General features: G+C 35.6%; 1 protein-coding gene across 1 annotated transcript in view; it reads right to left on the bottom strand.

The window, feature by feature from the left end:
- The window catches only part of LOC141290339 (FH1/FH2 domain-containing protein 3-like), a gene marked incomplete at its 5' end in the record, with an annotated part of 49394 nt that overhangs the window by 7779 nt on the left and 19556 nt on the right, over positions 1–22059 (bottom strand). The window contains 15 exons of the mRNA XM_073822515.1: positions 757–780; positions 2913–3117; positions 3216–3406; positions 3594–3755; positions 3835–3954; positions 5614–5796; positions 9028–9186; positions 9306–10159; positions 10796–11113; positions 13599–13789; positions 16780–16830; positions 16916–17050; positions 18534–18587; positions 18839–19093; positions 21696–21722. Of these exons, the coding sequence (XP_073678616.1) occupies positions 757–780; positions 2913–3117; positions 3216–3406; positions 3594–3755; positions 3835–3954; positions 5614–5796; positions 9028–9186; positions 9306–10159; positions 10796–11113; positions 13599–13789; positions 16780–16830; positions 16916–17050; positions 18534–18587; positions 18839–19093; positions 21696–21722 (2929 nt within the window). The remainder of the gene's footprint in view (positions 1–756; positions 781–2912; positions 3118–3215; positions 3407–3593; positions 3756–3834; positions 3955–5613; positions 5797–9027; positions 9187–9305; positions 10160–10795; positions 11114–13598; positions 13790–16779; positions 16831–16915; positions 17051–18533; positions 18588–18838; positions 19094–21695; positions 21723–22059) is intronic.

Here is a 22059-nt window from a genome sequence, read left to right as displayed (position 1 = left end):
GTGTGAAAAGGCTTTTACATTTTGACAAAAATAGAACTTTTTATATTAAAAACAAACAAGCAAGCCCTGCCCAGATTTAAAAGTAGCGTAAAAGTAACGTAACGCAATGTAATTAGTTACTTTTTTAGGGAGTAACTCAATATTGAAATGCATTACTTTTAAAAGTAAAGGTGATGAAAATAGTTCATAAATCATATACATTTAAAACGAAAAGATGACCAAAACCATAAAAAATTGAAACATTTAAATAAATAAAAACTACACGTAACACAGAAATTTACATAAAACAAAATTTAAGTAAACAATGTTTAAGTAAGAATAAAATAAAATGCTTAGTAAAAAAAATTATAAAATCATAAAAAAAAATTTAAATAAATTATTTGGAAAAAATTAAATAAAATACTAACATTTAAACAAATCGTAATTTATTTTTTAAATTAAGAAATAATTCAAAAATAAAAAAGGTAAAATGCTAAAAAAAAAAAAAATCAGCACACCATGTGACCATTAAACAACACCAGAGAACCATAAATGTGAATGTGTTTTGTTATGTTACTGAAACATTTTGTGAGGACTGAAACACACACATACACACAAACCAGACCAAATCATGACAGAAACACAGCTGAGCACTTCCAGGTTAGAAACGCCACACTTGAGAAACACGTGCAGATCTGAGCAGGGTTATACACTGATACTCCAATCGATTAAAACATGAATAGTTAATATCCGTCAGACAAACGCACACCGTCATACCTCACTGTCCTCTTCATCATCCGTCTGTGGTGAGAAACAGAGAAACCAACCATCAACACATAGCCTACAGCAGGGCTATTCAATTAGATTCATTTGAGGGCCGGATTATCGGGGGGATTGTTGTAACTAATATTACAACACCAACATCTATAAAAGGTTAACATTAGTGCTGTCTGTCAATCAATTAAAAAAAATCACGCATTTTTCTGTAATTAATCATGATTAATCGCATGGTTTAATGCCATTTTTTTTTTTTTACCAAGTAGCCTATTATTTAAGAAGTATTGATACGTTGCGTTGAATAGCAGCGTTGCCGCCTTTACCACAAAGTATATTTTGGCCATCCAAATAACATTGGATCATAAGAGCTTTAACGTGCTGGAAATGGTTGTGCAAAATGCTTGAAAGTCATTGAAAAGTGCTTGATTCTCAATAGATCTTCCAGCAACCTTAATTCATTCTGTGCGAATTCAAACACTTCTCACTGGATCTCGCAGCACTGTGCAGTTACGGTGTTGCGAAATCAACTTTGGTTCCCGGCTGTTCTGAGCTCGGACAAGCGTGTTTGCATTGCGGTCCTAGCTGATAAACGGTCCGCGCTGTGCAGATCAAACGTGGCGCGCTTTGGTTTCTCTTTCGTTTCGTTTGCCGTTTTATGTTTCTCTTATGAAACAGAAATAGCAGCTCTTATGAGTTGAACAACGTGGTGTTCGCGCCAGTGCGACCGCTCACAAAATTTAGTCGCACCTGCAGAAAAATGTGTCCATTTGGTCGCAGTCTGGAGCCCAACAAGTGCTTGTTAAATCTGCCGGCTATTGATGTTGCGGTCTCCGGTAGATTGTTGTTGTTCTTGGCTCTCTTGCTTTTCTTTTTTGGCTGGCCCTGGCCAGCGTTGCCGCCTAGTGGACAAACTAATTAGTGCCAAAACAATTCAAGCCACTTGTGCGTACTTCTCCCTCGGGGTGGACGAAGATGATTGGCGGGCCAGACTGGGCCCGCGGGCCGCCAATTGAATAGCCCTGGCCTACAGGCTCAATAAGTGTGTTACCAATTGTTATACGAGCAGATTTATGAATGTTCATTATTCTAACCGTGCTTACATCTCTGGATAATCAGAACTCTAGCTCCGCCCATATCACTGAATAATCAGAACTCTAGCTCCACCCACATCACAATAATCAGAACTCTAGCTCCGCCCATACCACTGTAGTTCCGCCCATATCACTGAATAATCAGAACTCTAACTCCACCCACATCACAATAATCAGAACTCTAGCTCCGCCCATACCACTGTTGTTCCGCCCATATCACTGAATAATCAGAACTCTAACTCCACCCACATCACAATAATCAGAACTCTAGCTCCGCCCATACCACTGTAGTTCCGCCCATATTACTGAATAATCAGAACTCTAACTCCACCCATACCACTGGATAATCACAAAATTTAAATAAAACACTTTGAATTGATAAAAAAACAAATTGATAACAAAAACTAAAATCTTACAAATAACTAATTTTAAAATAAAACTGATTAAGAAAAATTAAATAAAAATATTTTTTTTTGTAAAATGTCAAACAAAAATTAATCAGTTTAAGACAAAGACAAATAAAATAAAACAACAAAAATCAATTAAAATCATAGAAATTTAAAATAAAAATAATTCACAAAAAAAAACAATATACCGCATTTTCTGCACTATAAGGTGTGTATGGGTTAAGTACAGAAATAGACCCCGTAATTGAGACTGCGCCTTATAATCCGGTGCGCCTTATGGTGCAGAAAATACGGTAAATAAAATGGTTACTAAAACAATTAAAATAATAACAATGTAAAAAAAAATAAACCACTTTAAAATGAAACAATCTAAATAAAATACAAAAAATTGAAATAATAAAAAAGGCAAATAAAAATACATTAAAAAATAAAAATAGAACACTAAAAATAAATAAATAATGAAAATAAATAATGAAAAAAATACTCAAAACTTAAAATTACAAAATTGTAAAATTAAAATAAATCATCTAAATATAAAAACAATCAAAATAAAATACTGATTATCAATTAAAATAATAAAAATGTTATTAAAAAAACAATCAAAATAAAACACTTGGTTTGTTCGCATGTATGTGATGTAATGCCGCGTGGATCTCACCTGTGTGTTGATGTCTGTGATCATCTTTCCTCGCGTCTTGTTTCTCTCTCTGTGATCGGCACGTTTCTGTTTCTGCTGGAGGACGCGGTCACGTGTGGTTCGGTACTCCAGAGCGAACTCGCTGATGAGCTTACTGAAGCGAGTCACGCTGATTTCACGAACGCTGTACGACGGGTGACCCAGAAACAGCAGAAACGAATGAAACCTGGCACAGAAACATCACCATTAATAAAACTCACTCTTATCCAGTCAGTCTTCAGACCATTACTGGTGTTATATTAGACATCAGAGCTCACTGATCACCTGTTCATGATCCTGCGATGCACTGTTTTGAGGATGATGATTCTCTCTGCGCAGTCCTTCAGGAAGTCCGACATCTTTTGCTTCAGCACCGGCTTCATCTCATGCTTTGCAATGACTTTCAGGTGGTCCCATGATGCTTTGCAGCGCCACTCCATCTGAGTCAGAGTCTCCTGCAGCTGGTCAAAATCCACCTGTGGACCCAAGAAACAATCACAGACGCACCAGTGTTATATGTATCTTTTTAAAATGGTTTTGGTTGTAGTTTCAGTTAATGATAATAACCCTGCACTTGATGGCCCTGCCTGAGGAACTTTCTCACGTTCATGCAAACATTCATGAGAACATTCACACGGGTCAGTAAGAACACACGTGCGTTACCTTAGCGGAACGCGTTACGGCTCCGATCTCAGAGTACAGGTCTGTGCTCTCGGGAAAATTCTCCACCACGATACTACAGACATGATGCAGGAGAGATTGCTTATGAACCGTGTCCTTCACTTCAGGAACCTTCTCCAGATACGTCAGATCGAAGCCTTTGGCCTGCGCAAACATCATCATGTGATCAGATATTATATAGTGACAGACGAAATCAATTCAAAGTGTGGTGATGAAATCTCACGCTGGAGCCGTTCAGGAAGTTTCCGATCGCCAGCAGAGTCGATAAGATGAAACGCAGTGTTTTGTTCTTCTCCAGCTGATCCATGCCCTCCTTCAGGTCCTGTAGTGGCTCTGCCACTTCCTGTCGAACCAGAAACACTGCATGATTAATGCTGTCATTTACTATGAATACAGCTACTATTTGTTACATTTTGCATTTTAGAACGTTTCATTCGGCCGTATCAGAATGTTACAGTTGTCACTTTAGAATGTTACATTTTGCATTTTAGAATGTTACATTTGGTCATTTCATGATGTTATGAATCATCTTAAAATGTTACAGTTTGGCCATTTAGAAGTTACATTTGGCTGCTTCAGAATGTTACGAGTTGTAATTATAGAATGTTACATTTGGCTGTTTTAGAATGTAACAAGCTGTCATTTTAATGTTACATTTTTGCAATTTAGAATGTTTCATTTGGCTGTTTCAGAACGTTATGAGTTGTCATTTTAAAATGTTACAGTTTGGCCATTTAGAATGTTACATTTGGCCGCTTCAAAATGCTACGAGTTTTCATTTTAGAATGTTACATTTTGCATTTTAGAATGTTACAGTTTGACATTTTTGACAGTTAAATTTGGCCGTTTCAGAATGTTACGAGTTGTCATTTTAAAATGTTACAGTTTGACATTTTAGAATTTTACATTTGGCGGTCTCAGAATGTAACGATTTGTCATTTTAGAATGTTACATTTGCATTAAGCAAACTTGCATATAGTTTATCAATTTTTTATGTTATATATTTTAGCACATGAAGATAAACTGAATGAAAATGAGAAATGTTGCCTTGGCTAAAGGATAAAAATAAAATGTTAACATTAATAGTTTTTAAAAATTTATTTATTTTATTATTTTTTATTTTTATTTGAATTTTATTTCACTTTTATTTCAGATAACTTTAATTAACTTTTATTTTAAATAAAAAAATATATTTCAGTTTTTTAGTTTTTGTTAACTACTAATGAACCTATAAAATGTCTGGTTATTTTGACAGCACATGAAAGATGAAGTGGCTTCTTGAGCAGCTGGATTACAGGACATTTTATACCCAGGTACAGATCTGTGGAAGCCCACATTCCCTGTGTCTTCAGGATCTTAGATGGAGGAGAAAACAAATGTGTTTCTGGTTATTGAGTCTTTTGTTTGTAGCACATGGTGTTCCTCTCCATCAAGACAACTGAAAACACCTCCTGCGTCAGAGCAAAGATAAAACACCACAACCTGAGGAATGCTGGAAACTTCACAGAGAGAGAAAGATGGGAATGTTGTGTGCTTAAAGGTCTCTGACCTTCACTGACCATTTCACCTCTGCAGGTAAAGAGAGTATGTGTAACACTAACATTTTCAGTTGGAAAAAAATTTATCAGTGTTATTTCTTATACTATTATAGTTTATATTATTATTATTATTTTTTTTTTTACATTTTGTTTTAATTTAAATTGCAATTAAAGTTTTAGTCATTTTGTTGCATATTTTTCTATTTTTTTTTACTTCAGTTTGAGTTTTAGATATTTTAGTACATCAAGGTAAACTAATTGACTGGCTAAAATAAAAATAAAATTTACAATTAAAATTTAATTTATTTCAGTTAAAGTTTATTTTATTTCAAATAATTTTTTTTATTGTTTTAGTTTTAGTTAACTATAAAAACCCTATGTTTAACCTGGTGCATTTAAGTAGCACTTTTGTTAGTAAACTGTGCCATTTGATCAGAATTCTGTCAACTCAAGCACTCACTCACCTTCTCTGAGGCTTCGTAGTCAAGTTTGAAGGCCCAGAGATGCAGGCGTGCTGAGAGCTCGCTGATGGAGGACAGGTTTAGCAGGAACTGCTCCGCGCTGCCCAGCGGAATGTCAGGATTTGCCAGCTGAGCCTCCTGGATCTTCTGAGTCTCTTCCTCAGTGGGGATCATCGTCAGGATTTTCTACAGTAGAGAAAGAGATGAGAATGAGTTCAGTGTTTCCCACATTTATTTATTATCCATAAAACATTCACTTTCACTCAGAAATGTTACATTGTATGTAACATTCTAAAATTTCTAAATGTAACCTTGTAATATTCTAAACTAACATTCTAAAATTACCAATTGTAACATTGTTCATTGTAACATTTCTGAATTTAACATTCTAAAATCGCAAACTGTAACACTCCAAAATCACAAAATGTAACATTCTGAAATGGCAAAAATTTAAATTCTAAAATTGCAAAATGTAATACTAAATTGGCCAAATGTAACCTTCTAAAATTCCAAACTAACATTCTTAAAAGACCAAATGTAACATTCTGAAATGGCAAAATGGACAATTCTAAAATGACAAATTTTAACATTTTAAAATGTCCAATTGTAACTGTAATTGTAGAGTAAACATGTCAGTTGTTTTTCATGAAATTCTAAATCCAGAGAACTTGTTGGTGTTTGTCTGTGCAAATGTAACATTTTAAAATGGCAAACTGTAATATTCTAAGATGGCAAAAACGTAACATTCTAAGATGACAAATTTTAACATTTTAAAATTGCTAAATGTAACACTGAAATGGCAAAATGTAACATTCTAAAATGTCCAATTGTAACTGTGATGGAAGTGTAAATATGTAAATTATTTTTCATAAAATTCTAAATCCAGCGGCCAACTTGTTTGTTGTTGTTTGTCTGTGGTGTGAATTGGCCCTAAGATTGCAAACTAATATTCTAAGATGCCAAAATTTTAATATTCTAAAGTAGCAAATGTAACATTCTAAAATGGCAAAATGTAACACTGAAATGGCCAAATGTAACATTCTAAAATTTCAGACTAACATTCTAAAATGACAAATTGTAACATTCTGAAATGGCCACATGTAACATTCAGAAAAGCCAAACTGTAACATTCTAAACGCCACTTCACACCGCACAGACAAACACATTTGTTGAGTTTTGTCTAGGGCTGCAACTAACGATTAGTTTGATAATCGATTAGTTCGCCGAATAATTTTTCGATTAATCGATTCGTTGGCTTAAAAATTCCAATTATTTATTTATTTTTAAAATCACACTATTCCACATTCTGAATGCTATGAAAACACAGTGCTTAACCATTTACAACACCTGTTCACCTGTTGTAATAAAGAGAAAAGGACAAATATCTGAAGAAAAACACACTAACAAGCATAAAATACAGTGTTTCTGCTATTTATTCTGCCGTGGCGGTGTTAAGTGTCCCACCAACAGCAGCGAGCGCAAGAGTTCCGCGTTCAAATGCACGCAGTAAGCTGAAGCTGGCCCAAAGCCCCAGCTAAAGTAATTAGGCCTACCATGAATGTGGAGGGGAAAAGTAAGGAGATATTTATATTATTTATTAATAAACTAGTATTTTCTGAGTGCATCTTTATGGATTAGGCCTATAGCTAATAAAAGAGTTTTGTTTTCGATTTGAATTATTTCGTTTTATAGTAGTGAAGTAATAATTTAAAGTAAATTTATTACTCTTACATTTATGAGCAAAAATGAAGTTTCACATAGCACTCGCACCTCCATGTCCTGCAAAGCTTTCACTCTCTGCACAAACTATTGGATATGCGCCTATTAGTAGCCTACACATTTATCTAGGTTAAACGATTAAACTAATATTGTGATATGCTTAATTTTTTTTATTATTATTTTTTTTATATCTAAGGATTTTAATTTAAATCGTGATGATTTGAGAATGTTTGTTTAATAGCCTATTTAACACTTATTTAGGCTACTTTCTTATTTAAATGTATTATTTCGTTGATTTATTTTAGTGTTTTGTAGACTGCTTGTTCACCGACAGAAATTGCAAAACACGCACGTTTGTGAATAATGTTTGAGCCTCATTTATTTATATATAAAACACCGCACCACCGGCGGTGGTTAAAATCTGCCACCGTCACAGCCCTACTGTTCATACCCTCCATAAATACGCGCACTACATATTGTATTTAAATCTAAATTTAACATTCAAGGACAGATGTTTCAGCACAATGAATGTTTTTGCGCTGAGTTGAGTATCAATTGTCTCCCTTTCTGTGTTCTGTGTTCCGGCTGTCTGACGCTCATTCAGTAAAGATTTAAACTTACAGACTGCCAGAATGGATTTTTAAATGGAAAATCTCGAGTGAATTTGTGACATTTACAGATAAGGATATGACCGCAAACTGAAAGTTTTCATGCTGAGGACGCAAACGGATCTCAAAGCGCCTCACAGGGCAAGCCATCACTCTATTAGTTTTAAATAAGGAATTCTCATGTTTTGGGCAGATTGGATCACGTAACTCTCCTGCAGAATCTCAGTCTGTTTCCTCCACTATTTTTAGATGCATTTTGTCTATAGAAATGCGTCATTCAGTGCTGTTATTTGACGTGATCCTCTGAAGTTGTACGTGCACTGTGGGCAGACCCGATTCATCGATAATGAGAATCGTTGTCGACAAATTTCATTATCGATAATAATCGATTTTATCGATTAGTTGTTGCAGCCCTAGTTTTGTCTGATCAATGTGTTACCCCTGTCGGCATCTGTTGGCATTGGTTGGGGTTTGTTCTCCTGAGTGAACATGTTTTAGCAGTGTTTGTCAGTGTCTGTTGAAGCAGTGTGAATATGACAGTTATTTTTCATAAAATTCAAAATCCAGTGACCAACTTGTTTGTTGTTGTTTGTCTGTGGTGTGAATTGGCCTTAAAATGGCAAACAAATATTCTAAAATGGCAAAATTTTAATATTCTAAAGTAGCAAATGTAACATTCTGAAACGGCAACATGTAACACTGAAATAGCCAAATGTAACATTCTAAAATGGCAAAATATAACATTCTAAAACAGCAAAATTGTAACTGTAATTGTAGTGTAAATATGTCAGTTATATTTTATAAAATTCTAAATCCATTCTAAAATTCTAAATACTGAAATGGCCAAATGTAAAATTCTAAAATTTTCTGAATGTTACTGCAAAATGTAACATTTTGAAATGGAAAAATGTAACATTCTAAAATGGCAAAATCTACCATTCTAAAATAGCAAAATGTAATACTAAAACGGCCAAATGTAACATTCTGAAAGGCCTGTTGGGTTTTGTTTGATCAATTGGCCTTAAAGTGGCAAACTAATATTCTAAGATGACAAAATCATAATATTCTAAAGTAGCAAATGTTTCTGCACCTCAATGCCCTCTTTGTTGAGCGCATACTCATCAAAGTTCAGTATGGCAGTTTTGATGGTGCGCGGTGGGGGAAGAACCGTCAAACCGATGTTGATGGAGTTGCTGCGTTTGGAGTCCAGAATGATGATCTCCTGCCGCTTCCCATCCGCTGCCGTTTTCTGTTAGACACATGAATACACTTTTTGAGCGATTCATTCGTTATTTTTGAGCAGTCAGCAAAGACACCAAAACAAAACTTGTGTTGATTGTACTGTAATGGTGCAGGACTTTTTCTCACCTTAGTCACAGGCATCTCCTTGGATTTGCTCTCAAACAGGTGTTCAAGTTTAGCCGTGTCAAGTTTGACAGAATCAAGTCTGGACCAGAGCGACTCTTGGCTCCGTTTGTGGTTGCGGTAGATCCAGTCGGCGGGACGGACTTCACTCCAGAACAAGCGGATGGTCTTCTTCTTCTTCTGGAAGAGTGGCTCTTGCTCCGCCTGCTGCTGAGGAGGGGGCGGAGCCTGGCTGGAGAAGCAGGGAGGGGGCGGAGGCACACGGATGCTGAACATGGGAGGGGGCGGAGGGCAGCCAAACATAGGGGGCGGGGGCGGGAGGTTAAAGGGGCAGGGCGGTGGAGGGGGTGGAGCTGGCAGGTCGCCGGAGTTATATAAACTCCCAGAGTCCAGGACGTCCTGGTCGTCCTCGTCTCCCAGATCGGTGAAGTCGATGTCGCCGATGCGCAGTTCCCGCGGACTCGCCATCAGCTGGTCCCAGATGCAGTCTGACTCCTTCTTCGGAGGCGGCGGTGGAGGAGGAGGAGGTTCATGTGTTTCTATTGGTGGAGATGTGAGACCCTTCACTATGTCTCCGAAGCGCTCGGCGAACGCCCGTACGTTGCTCTGGTTCTCCGCTGATTTTTCTCCTTCAATCTTAGCAGCGTTTTCATTCTGTGACGTTGTGTCCTGCAACAAATCCTCAGTCTTTTCATTTGCGTCTTGCTCTTTGTCCTCTGCCAGCTCGTCTTCGTCCTCGTCCTCCGAGGGTTTTTTGTTCTGTGAGTAGAGCATGTCCAGCATGAAGAGTTTGCTGTTGAGGATCTTGTTTCGTTGGTCATTCACATTGACGTCTCTGACGCTCTGAGCCCACTGACCTGCAGCAAACACACAGACAGAAGGTCTTTACACCTAAAATTGTGAAATGTAATACTACTAATACTAATGTTACATTCTATAATGCCAAATGTAACATTCTAAAATGCCAAACTGTAACATTCTGAAATGCAAAATGTAACATTCTAAAATGGCCAAATGTAACATTCTGAAATGCCAAACTGTAACATTCTAAAATGGACAAATGTAAGATTCTAATATTGTGAAATGTAATACTGAAAATGGCCAAATGTAACAGTCTAAAATGCCAAGCTGTAACATTCTGAAATGTAAAATGTAACATTCTAAAATGGCCAAATGTAACATTCTGAAATGCCAAACTGTAACATTCTAAAATGCAAAATGCAACATTCTGTAATGTAAAATGTAACATTCTAAAATGGCCAAATGTAACATTCTGAAATGCCAAACTGTAACATTCTAAAATGGACAAATGTAAGATTCTAATATTGTGAAATGTAATACTGAAAATGGCCAAATGTAACAGTCTAAAATGCTGAACTGTAACATTTGAAAATGTAACATTCTAAAATCACAAAATGTAACTAGTTTACCCATTTTCAGTATAAAAATATTCTCCCTATTTTTTTTTTTTATATAAAAATCATTATTCTCACCTGTCTCTGCACCGCCTGCAGTGAGTCGATCTTCCCTTTCTAGTGTGCTACTGGCTGAGGATATACTGGAGGCGGAGCAGTTATCCTTCTCGTTCACTTCTTCATTCTGTCGTTCTTTATCACTCAGGATCCCGCTGTCCTCCGCTTCTCCATCCGGGGCTTCCCGTTCGGACCCCTCCTCTTCCTCTGCGACCTGTTCCTCAGCTACTCCCACATCCTGTTCAGCATTTATCTCCTCCACTTCCTCTTCTTCTGGTTCTGCGTCCTTCTCCTCTGGTTCTAGAGTTGGCTCCACATCGGGTTCTAGATCATTAGTGTCTGTGGAGAAGGTGGTAGAGAATTAAAATCAGCAAATTCAGAATAACAATAATAACAATTACTGTTCAAAAGTTTGGAATCATTAATATTTTTAATTGTTTATTGTTGCATTTATTTAATCACAAACTGTGAATTATTATTGAGATTTAAAACATTGTTTTCTATGTGAATATTTGTTAAAATGTAATTTATTGCTGTGATCAAAGCTGAATTTTCAGCATCATTACTCCAGTCTTCAGTGTCACATGATCCTTCAGAAATCATTCTAATATGCTGATTTGCTATTTAAGAAACATTTCAGATTCTAATAATGCTGAAAATCAAATATTTTAGTAGAAACGGTGATAAATTCTAATTCTCAGAATTCACAGATGAATAGAAAGTGCAAAAGAACAGCATTTATGTGACATAGAAATCTAAAATGCTGAACTGTAACATTTTGTAAAATTGCAAAATGTAATACTGAAATGGCCAAATGAACATTTTAAAATTTTAAACTGTAATGTTGAAATGGTCAAATGTAACATTCTAAAATAGCTAAATGTAATACTTAAATGACAAAATGTAACATTCTAAAACGCAAAATGTAACAGTCTGAAATGCCAAACTGTAACATTCTAAAATGATAAAATGTAATACTGAAATGCCAAACTGTAACATTCTAAAACTGCTAAATGTAATACTGAAATGACAAAATGTAACATTCTAAAATGGCCAAATTGTAACATTCTGAAATGACCGATTGTAACATTCTAAAATTGCTAAATGTAATACTGAAATGGCTGATTGTAACATTCTAAAATGCAAAAAGTGACATTCTGAAATGCCAAACTGTAACATTCTAAATTGGCCAAATGTAATATTGTGTGTAACAAGTAACAAATGTAACAAGAAAGATTTCTGTTTATTATCAATGTTAAAAATCTAATATTTTAGTGATATTGGGATATTTTTCAGGATTCACAGATAAATAGAAAGATAAAAAAAACAGCATTTATGTGACAAATATCTTATATATAAATCTTATATATATATATATATATATATATATATATATATATATATCTACATATATATATATATATTTTTTTTTTTTATTTAATTTGAAAAAAAAAATCTTACTTAGAATGATTTCTAAAGGATCAAGACTGGAGTAATGATCCTGAAAATTCAGCTTTGATCACAGCAATCTACATCTGAACAGATATTTTCAATGAAAATGAGCTGTTTGAAATTGCAACAATATTGCACAATTTGACTTACTCTTTAATGAAATAAATGCAGCCTTGTTAAGCAGAAGAGCCCAGTATATAGTGTGTGCAGTATGTATAGTGTGCTTGTAATCAGGTTGAATGTGACTTCAGCATCGTCCTGCTCTAATAAAGTCCCTCAGATGACGGGCTCTATAAGGGCCTTTGTGGCCCCGTCTGCAGGCCCCGCACCGATATGAACAGGAAACACACCTGTTTGTGTCAACGCTCCAACTTCACACACACCTCCTCTGAGAAATAACACAGCCTGATTCAGAGCGAGAGTGTGTGTGTGTGTGTGTGTGTGTGTGTGTGTGTGTGTGTGTGTGTGTGTGTGTGTGTGTGTGTGCGCGTGTGTGTGTGTGTGAGGTGATCGAGAGGTTATAGTATCAGCGCTCATGACTGAGTCCTTTTAAACCAGTTACAGACACACTGACTTCAGAACAGTTGTTTTTGCTTTGCTTTTTCCAAACACAATCCCTCACGAGACACGCGTCTCCTGCACTGATCACACCTTAAGATGCCTTTAAGACACATGCATATGTACAGTTATTCTGTGTTGTCCTGGTTTTATCATTTATATTTTTTATTATCTAACACTGCAGGTAGAACAAATTACTATTTGTTTGCTTAATGTTTATTTACCTTAATATATGCATTTATATACAGTTTATTTTTATTTTCATACGTGGGATTTGTCATATTTTTATAATATTAATATTTAACAATATATATTTATTTAATTGCATATTTGAAATATAATGCTTTTAATTAACTTTAATGTTTTACTCATAAAAACACATTTGTTGGGTCAAAATTAATCATTTTTCTTTTACGCCAAAATCATTACGATAATTAAGATCATGTTCCATGAAGATATTTTGTAAATTTTCTACCATAAATATATCAAAACTTAATTTCTGATTAGTAATATGTATTGCTAAGAACTTCATTTGGACAACTTTTTTCAGTATTCTGATTATTTTTCACCCTCAGATTCCAGATTTTCAAATAGTTGTATCTCAGCCAAATATTGTCCTATCCTAACAAACCATACATCAATGGAAAGCTTGTTTATTCATATAAACTGACTCTTATGACTGATTTTGTGGTTCAGGGTCACATATATTGTCTTTTACCAGTTTGAAGTAAATAACAAAATGTAACATTAAATATTATCATTGTAACCCATATATGAATCAAGCATCCTGTGTGTCACATGTTGAAAACATTACCTGGTTCAGAGGGCGGGTACGACGTGACGGGCGTGTCCTCCTCGTCCTGTGATGTCACAGAGGAGGGCGTGGCGCTGCGGGATGATTGACAGGTGTCCGTCGGGCTCAGAGTGAGATTGAGACCTCGAGGCGCTGAAAGCAATCGCTCTCGCTCGAACTCTTCCGCCCCCAATCGCTCCGCCGTCCGAAACCTGACACACATTCATCAAACACACACCGTGAGTCTCGTCCTCTCTGCTTTCTCCTCTCTTCGCTCTGAAGGCACATTCTCACACCGCGTGTTTTTAGTCAAATGGGACAGGAATGTTTGTAAGCCAGAGGAGGAGGAAAAATGTGTTTAGATTTGAGGAAAAGAGGGTTAAAAAAAGGTTGAGGGGGGAAATCAGACTAAACCTGTTCAAGATGTGACATCAGACACACAGATACACCGCTGCTCAAAAGTTTGGGATCAGTACGATTTTTTATGTTTTAAAAAAATAAAAGTCTCTTATGCTCATTGAAGCTCCATTTATTTTATTTAAAATGCACAAAAAAGACAGTTAAAACAGTTTTTTGTTTTAAGATACTTTGAAATCTAATTTATTCCTGTGATGCAAAGCTGAATTTTCAGCATCATTACTGCAGTCTTCAGTGTCACATGATCCTTCAGAAATCATTCTAATATACTGATTTATTACTTTTATTATCAATGTTGGAAACAGTTGTGCTGCTTAATATTTTTTTTTAAACAAAAAAGTAAAAAAGAACAGCATTTCTTCAAAATAGAATTATTTTCTAACAATATAAGTCTTAGCTATCACTTTTTAACAATTTAACACATCCTCGCTGAATAAAAGCATTAATTTCTTTCAAAGAGAGGAAAAAAAAATTACTGAGCCCAAACTTTAAACAAGGTGTTTATTGTTACAAAAGTTTTCTATTTTAAATAAATGCTGTTTATTTTAATGTTTTATTCATCAAAGAATCCTGAAAGTATCACAGATTCCCCAAAAAATATTAAGCAGCACAACTGTTTTCAACATTGATAATAAATCAGTATATTAGAATGATTTCTGAAGGATCATGTGACACTGAAGACTGAAGTAATGATGCTGGAAAATCAGCTTTGCATCACAGGAATTATGAATTATATTTTAAGGTATATTAAAATAGAAAACCACTCATTTAAATTGTAATAAATATATTATATTTCAATACTGAAATAGCCATTCTGAACAGCATTTATGTGACATAGAAATGCCAAAATGCCACAAAACTGTAACATTCTGAAATGACCAAATTTAAAATTCTAAAATGCAAAATGTAATAATGAAATGCCAAACTGTAACATTCTAAAATGAAAACTTGTAACATTCTGAAACGGCAAAATATAACATTCTAAAATTGTGAAACGTAATACTGAATTGGCCAAATGTAACATTCTGAAATGCCAAAATGTAAAATTCTGTGTAACAAGAAACATTTCTGATTATTATCAACATTGAAAATCAAATATTTTAGTGAAAACGGTGATACATTTTAATTTTCAGGATTCACAGATGAATAGAAAGTTCAAAAGAACAGCATTTATGTGACATAGAAATCATTTTTTTTTTTTTTTAATTGAATAAAAAAAAAACTTAGAATGACTTCTAAAGGATTAAGACTGGAATAATGATGATAAAAATACAGAAAAAAGTAATTTTATAAAATATTATTGCAATTCAAAATAACAGTTTTTTTATTTTAATAAACGTAAAATATAATATAATTTATTTTTGTGATCCAAAGCCGAATTTTCAGCATCATTACCCCAGTCATCAGTGTCACATGATCCTTCAGAAATCATTCTAATATGCTGATTTATTACTTTAATTATCAATATTTTTTTGGAACCTGTGATACTTTTTTCAGGATTCTTTGATGAATAAAAAGTTAAAAAGAACAGCATTTATTTAAAATAGAAATATTTTCTAACAATATAAGTCTTAACTATCACTTTTTATCTATTGAACACATCCTTGTTGAATAAAAGCATTAATTTCTTTCAAAGACAAGAAAAAAAAATCACTGAGCCCAAACTTTGAACGAGGTGTTTATTGTTACAAATAATTTTTTTAATTTTAAATAAATGCTGCTCTTTTTCGCATTTTATTCATCAAATAATCCTGAAAAAAGAATCACAGGTAAAAAAAAAAAAAAAAGAGATAAATCAGCATCTTAGAGTGATTTCTGAAGGATCATGTGACACTGAAGACTGCAGTAACAGCTGATGAAAATTCTGCTTTGCATCACAAGAATAAATTATATTTTAAAGTATATTAAAATAAAAAAAACACTATTTTAAATTGTAATAAATATATTATATTTCAATACTGAAATAACCATTCTGTGTAACAAGAAACATTTCTGATTATTATCAATGTTAAAAATAAAATATTTTAGTGGAAACAGGACAGAAATCTAAAATGCCAAACTGTAACATTCTGAAACGACCAAATGTAAAAGTCTAAAATGCAAAATGTAACATTCTAAAATGGCCAAATGTAATAATGAAATGCCAAACTGTAACATTCTAAAATGAAAACTTGTAACATTTTCAAAAACGGCCAAATATAACATTCTAAAATTGTGAAATGTAATACTGAATTGGCCAAATGTAACATTCTGTGTAACAAGAAATATTTCTGATTATTATTAACATTGAAAATCAAATATTTAAGTGAAAACGGTGATCAATTTTAATTTTCAGGATTCACAGATGAATAGAAAGTTCAAAAGAACAGCATTTATGTGACATAGAATTTTTTTTTTTTTTATTAAAAAAGTATGAAAAAGAAAAAGAAGTATCATAGGTTCCAAAAAAAAAAAAATTAATCAGCACAACTGTTTCCAACACTGATAATAAATCAGCATCTTAGAATGATTTCTGAAGGATCATGTGACACTAAAGACTGCAGTAATGATGATGAAAATTCAGCTTTGCATCACAGTAATATATAATATTTGAAAGAATATTAAAATAGAAAACCACTATTTTAAATTGCAATAACATTTAACAATTTTAAAGTTTTTTTTTGTATTTTTAATCAAATACATGCAGCCTTGATGAGCAGTAAAAGTCTCCTTTAAAAAGCATTAAAAATCTTACCGATCCCAGTATATATATTATTATTTATAACTAGTTAGTGAACAAACTCACCTCTCCTCTCGAGCGTGTCTGGCCTCCTCCATGTTGGACACATAGTCCCGACTGCAGACAAAGGAAGGAGTATGAGATCAGGTGGTCTGTGTCATAACTGTGTGTGTTATTGAGGGTATTATTGTGGATGCTGAACCTGTGTCGGTTGCGCTCCTCTCTCTCGATGCGCTGCAGTCGTTCCTCTCGCTCCACGCGCCGTCTTTCTCTCTCCGCGGCCAGAGACTCCTGATGCTGCCGGTACGAGGACGACAGGAGGCCGCCCAGAGCAGGCCTGACACACAACATACGCTATTATTCATACTGTACATTGCATTTATATTGTGCATTGCGTATTTTACGTTAATATTAAATCGTATGCATATCGAATGTTCATGCTCACATGATATCCAATATACAAAAACGATTTCATATTATTTTAGAGTTTTATTTTGATTGTTTTTATTTCGAATTTATCGGAAATATTTTTTTTTTTCACATTTTGTAATTTATTTACTTTTTATCAACTCATGAATGCCATGAAGTTCCCTCACTAATTTTGCAACATTGACGTTATTGAACTAAAGTGAATCAACATTGAACTGAAGGATGCAAAATAAACCTTTATAACAAAAATAATAATATAATTAATAATAATTAGTAGTAATAATAATAATATTATTATTATTATATTAATATGTGTTATTATTTAAAATATTCTATAATAAATGTATATCATAATATACAATGTTATATTACTTTTGCATAAATATTTCTAATTAATAAAAATATATATATATGTATAATGTGATTTTATGTTATTATTTAATGTATTTTATGTTATATATTTACATATATATTATTTTTCTGTTATCAGTATTATTTATTATTTGCACATATATACACACACACACACACACACACATACATACATACATATATATATAACACCATATATTTTGATAATACACAAAGTAATGTAATATAAAAAAGATAATTTATTAATGATAATATAAGTAAATAACACTGGCAATATAAATATAAAAATAATAATAATGACAATAATAATAATAATAATAATAATAATAATAATAATAGTATGTAAAAAACTAAAAAAAAGATATTGATAATATAATATAATACAGTGTGAATAAATGTTAACTGTAATAAACCAATGAACATATTTCAGCTATTTGCCAAGATAATATTCCTCATTTTTAGTTTAAGAAAAGTAAATCAGATTTTTTCTTAATTAATATTTACTTTTTAGTCTTTAGTTTAAGATGATGTACTAAAATGATTCATCTGAAGGAAAATATATAATACTGATAATACACTAAAAATATAATTTAAATAATAAATTACATATAAAATATATAATAATATGAAAATCATATATATATATATATATATATATATATATATATATATATATATATATATATATATCATAAATATAAAATATATATAATATTAAAATAATAATATGCAAGTAAATAACGCTGGTAACATAAAATAATAATAATAATAATAATAATAATAATAATAATAATAATAATAATAATAATAATAATATAATATAATTTAATACTGACAGTTACTAAACTGAAACAACACTGAATCGGAACTGATCTGAATAATTGTTTTCTGTAGAGCTGCTTTTCAGCTGAAATTGAATTAGTTTCATAACTGACTAATTTTACAGCATTAACACTGTTATTATTTTTTTCTGTTTATGAATGTGAAGCTGCTTTATGTGGTTTGACAGAATAACTCACCTGTCATTGTGTTGTTTGGCTGGTGTGGATGGAGAACTTACTGCAGAGAACGACCTGAGAAAAACAACATACAGACAAAAAGAGAGTGTTAATGAAGATTTGAGCTCAAAAATCACTGTGACCATCTTCAGATGCCAGGAGTTTCACGACTGACGCTGTTCACCCGCATTCACAACCATAACATGACATTCACACGGGAATCATCAGAGTTTGGTGAATCAGTGAGGAGGTGAATCAGCTGATCCGGTGAGGTCAGAGACACGCGTGAGCAGGAGCATCATGGGACACGCTGTTGAAGCGTCTACCTGCTGCTGTTCTGAGCTGGGTTCTCCTCCTGCTCCTCCAGATCGTAGGAGAACAGGAAGAAGGGCGAGTGTGGGAGGTACGGCAGGCGGGCGGAGCCTCGCAGTGAAGGGCTGATCTCATTGGATGGCGGCACGCTGACAGATGACCTGCGGTGCGCCAGCAGACTGGCCAGGAGTGACGGCTGGGCGGAGTCAGGAGGGGGCGGGGCCTCCGTGGCCTTCCTTAGCTCCTCCCCCTTCTCAGGTGTGTGTTTGCTGTTGTGCTCAGATGTGCTGAAGAACAGCATTCATGGGTAAAATACACAGGGAACTGTGTTTGTTTTTTTGTTGGTAGAGTAGTTTAAACTCCCAGGGAAAGTGTTAAATCCAACCCTTGCACAAACATGCTTTTAATGATTTCCTTGTGTTGTCCTGTTAACTAATCAGGTAAATAACATTAATATGGGTCACTGACGTATTAGGATTTTTAACACGGCAGTTTTAAAATACAAAAAAATAATTATATCTATTGTAATAGTTTAAACATTAAGATTGTTGTGTACACATAAATTCATATTTTGGTGTTTTTTCATCTAGATGAATTGGCCGTAGCCTTAAAAAATTGTCATGCGGTTCGAACATGATTTATATTAAAATGAATACATTTCCTTAACATGCTAAACATTCTTTAGATGTTCTCTGTAATTGAAGTGTTCAGAAACTAAATATTTGCATTTCTTTTGAGTTTTTGTAAATAATGATCTCATATTTTTCTTCTACAATTTCAGTTGCCTTCTTAAATGTACTTAGCAGACTTAACTACATTAAAACTGATAAAAATGTTTTATTTTAAAACATTTTTATCAGTTTTAATGTAGTTAAGTCTGTTAAGTAGTTAAGTCTGAACCATTCACTTAAGCGTACTGTAGCAGTGATCCATTTTCAACCACAGAAATTATCAATTCTATTTTTAATTTAATAAAGTTATTGCTATAATGGGTCGCACCACATGATGAGTGGTTGCTCCAAATGACACAAAGACCTTATATTTTAAAGCTTAAATAGATAGATAGATAGAGTTGTGGTTGCTAGGCTACCCTGGGTGGTTGCTAAGGTGTTGCTATATTAGGGTACCCGGGGGTGGTTGCTATGCGGTTGCTATGGTACCTGGGATGTTTGCTAGGGTGTTGCTATGCTATTGCTAAGGTATCCAGGATGGTTGCTAGGGTATTGCTATGCGGTTGCTAGGGTACACAGGGTGGTTACTAGGGTACACGGGACGGTTGCTAGGGTGTTGCTATGCGGTTGTTAGGGTACCCAGGGTGGTTGCTAGGGTACACGGGACGGTTGTGGTTTTTAACATGCTTTTTAATTGCATTTAATGCAATCGGAGAGAAAATGTAGGCATCACGTCATTGACCCATAAAATAATTTCATTTTCAGTGAAACGCTTTACAGGTCAAACTGGTGCGTAAAGCAGTGCAGTGTGAATCTAACTCATTGAAATGTCCAGATCGTCTCGGTTACGTATTGTAACCCTTGTTCCCTGAAGGAGGGAACGGAGATGTCTCGTCGAGACCGACGAATTGGGATATCGCCTGGATAGACCAATCTACTTCGTGTGTAAACTAAACGAGCCAATGCACATTGGCATGCATGATTGCAGCCAGCTGCGGCTGATCACAGCGTGAGCATATAATGAGCAGCAGGTGCCATGCATAGACAGGTTTTCGCTGAGGAGCCGAGCAAGGCCCGGCCGTACAGCGGTGGTACAGGAGCCGAGGCGACGGGACAAGACGTCTCGTTTCCCTCCTTTAGGGAACGAGGGTTACAATACGTAACCGAGACATTCCCTCTCAGTCAGTCTCTTCGACGTCTCGTTGAGACCAACGAATTGGGATCCCTAACAAAATGCCGCGGCTGCTGCCCCTTCCAGTGTCCTGAGCGAACCTCCTGGGCCCCTTTTCTGGCTTCGGCCAGGGCTCGCAACAAGGAAAAGCAGTCACCGTATAACATAGCACCACCTACTTCAGTGAGGCTGGAGCACTGTGAATGTGCGGGGCTCACGTCGTTTCTGTAGGAGGTTCGGAGCAATACACATATAACTCAATTCAGGATATATGGAAGATTGGAGGTGATTGAACCCTTGTGAGATGGTAGATGGTCTACCGGGGAAACACACAGCCTCTAGGGCGCACTGTGGAATATATAAGAGATGCAGTTAAGTCTCTATGTGGAGCCTGGCCCTCTACCGGTTCTGAAGGATTCATCGAGTGAGGGCCTGACGCCGGATGCTCCGCTACTTCAGGCTGTCAAGCTCAGCGGAGGAACTCGACAGAGTTACTCTAGGGATGCTCTGCAGCAGTAAAGCAAGCCGACCCGAGCCAGAGGCATCTCTGTGTTTCTACCTGTTTGAGGTGAGAACACAGGAGGAGACTGGCTCTACACGAAGGCTATAGAACCTAGAGAACGTGTTAGGGGTCGCCCAGCCCGCAGCTCTACAAATGTCATTTAGCAAGGTGCCATGAGCCAACACCCAGGAGGATACAACACTTCTAGTTGAGTGTGCCCTCAGCCTGAGGGGGCAGGGCACACCTTGAACCTGATAGGCCAGGGTATCGGCATCCACTATCCAGTGGGCCATCCTCTGCTTGGAGACAGCATTCCCCTTCTGCCTGCCTCCATGACACACAAAGAGCTGGTCTGAGGTCCTGAAGCTTTGTGTCCGGTCAACATAGCATCTTAGTGTTCGGACGGGACAGACCAAAGCTAGGGCTGGGTCTGCCTCCTCCGAGGGCAGCGCTTGCGACATGCGATGGGAGCGTAGACCACCTTGTCGGTTGATGTACGCAACGGTCGCAATATTGTCCGTATGGACCAGCACATGCTTGCCTCGTAAGCACCCCTTAAGTCGGTGGAGGGCAAGAAGTACTGCAAGCAACTCGAGGCAGTTGATGTGCCAGGTTAGCTGGGGGCCCGTCCAAAAAAAAACAGAAACTGCCTGTCCATCGTACGTGGCTCCCCAACCGGTGGTGGAGGCATCCGTGTGTTCCACAGCATGCCTGGAGACCTGTTCCATGGGTACTCCTGCCCTTAGGTCTTACCACGGGATGAAGGTTTGGCGGCAGGCCGGTGTTACTTGAACCCCGTAAGAGCCGCGTAGCCACGCTCTCCTCGTGACTCGGCCATGAAGCCAGTGTTGAAGCGGTTTCATATGGAGCAGCCCTAGCGTTGTAACTGCT

Source organism: Garra rufa, chromosome 17 (genome assembly GCF_049309525.1).
Source record: "Garra rufa chromosome 17, GarRuf1.0, whole genome shotgun sequence".
Classification (NCBI taxonomy): domain Eukaryota; kingdom Metazoa; phylum Chordata; class Actinopteri; order Cypriniformes; family Cyprinidae; genus Garra; species Garra rufa.
This window is presented reverse-complemented; position numbering and strand designations above follow the sequence as displayed.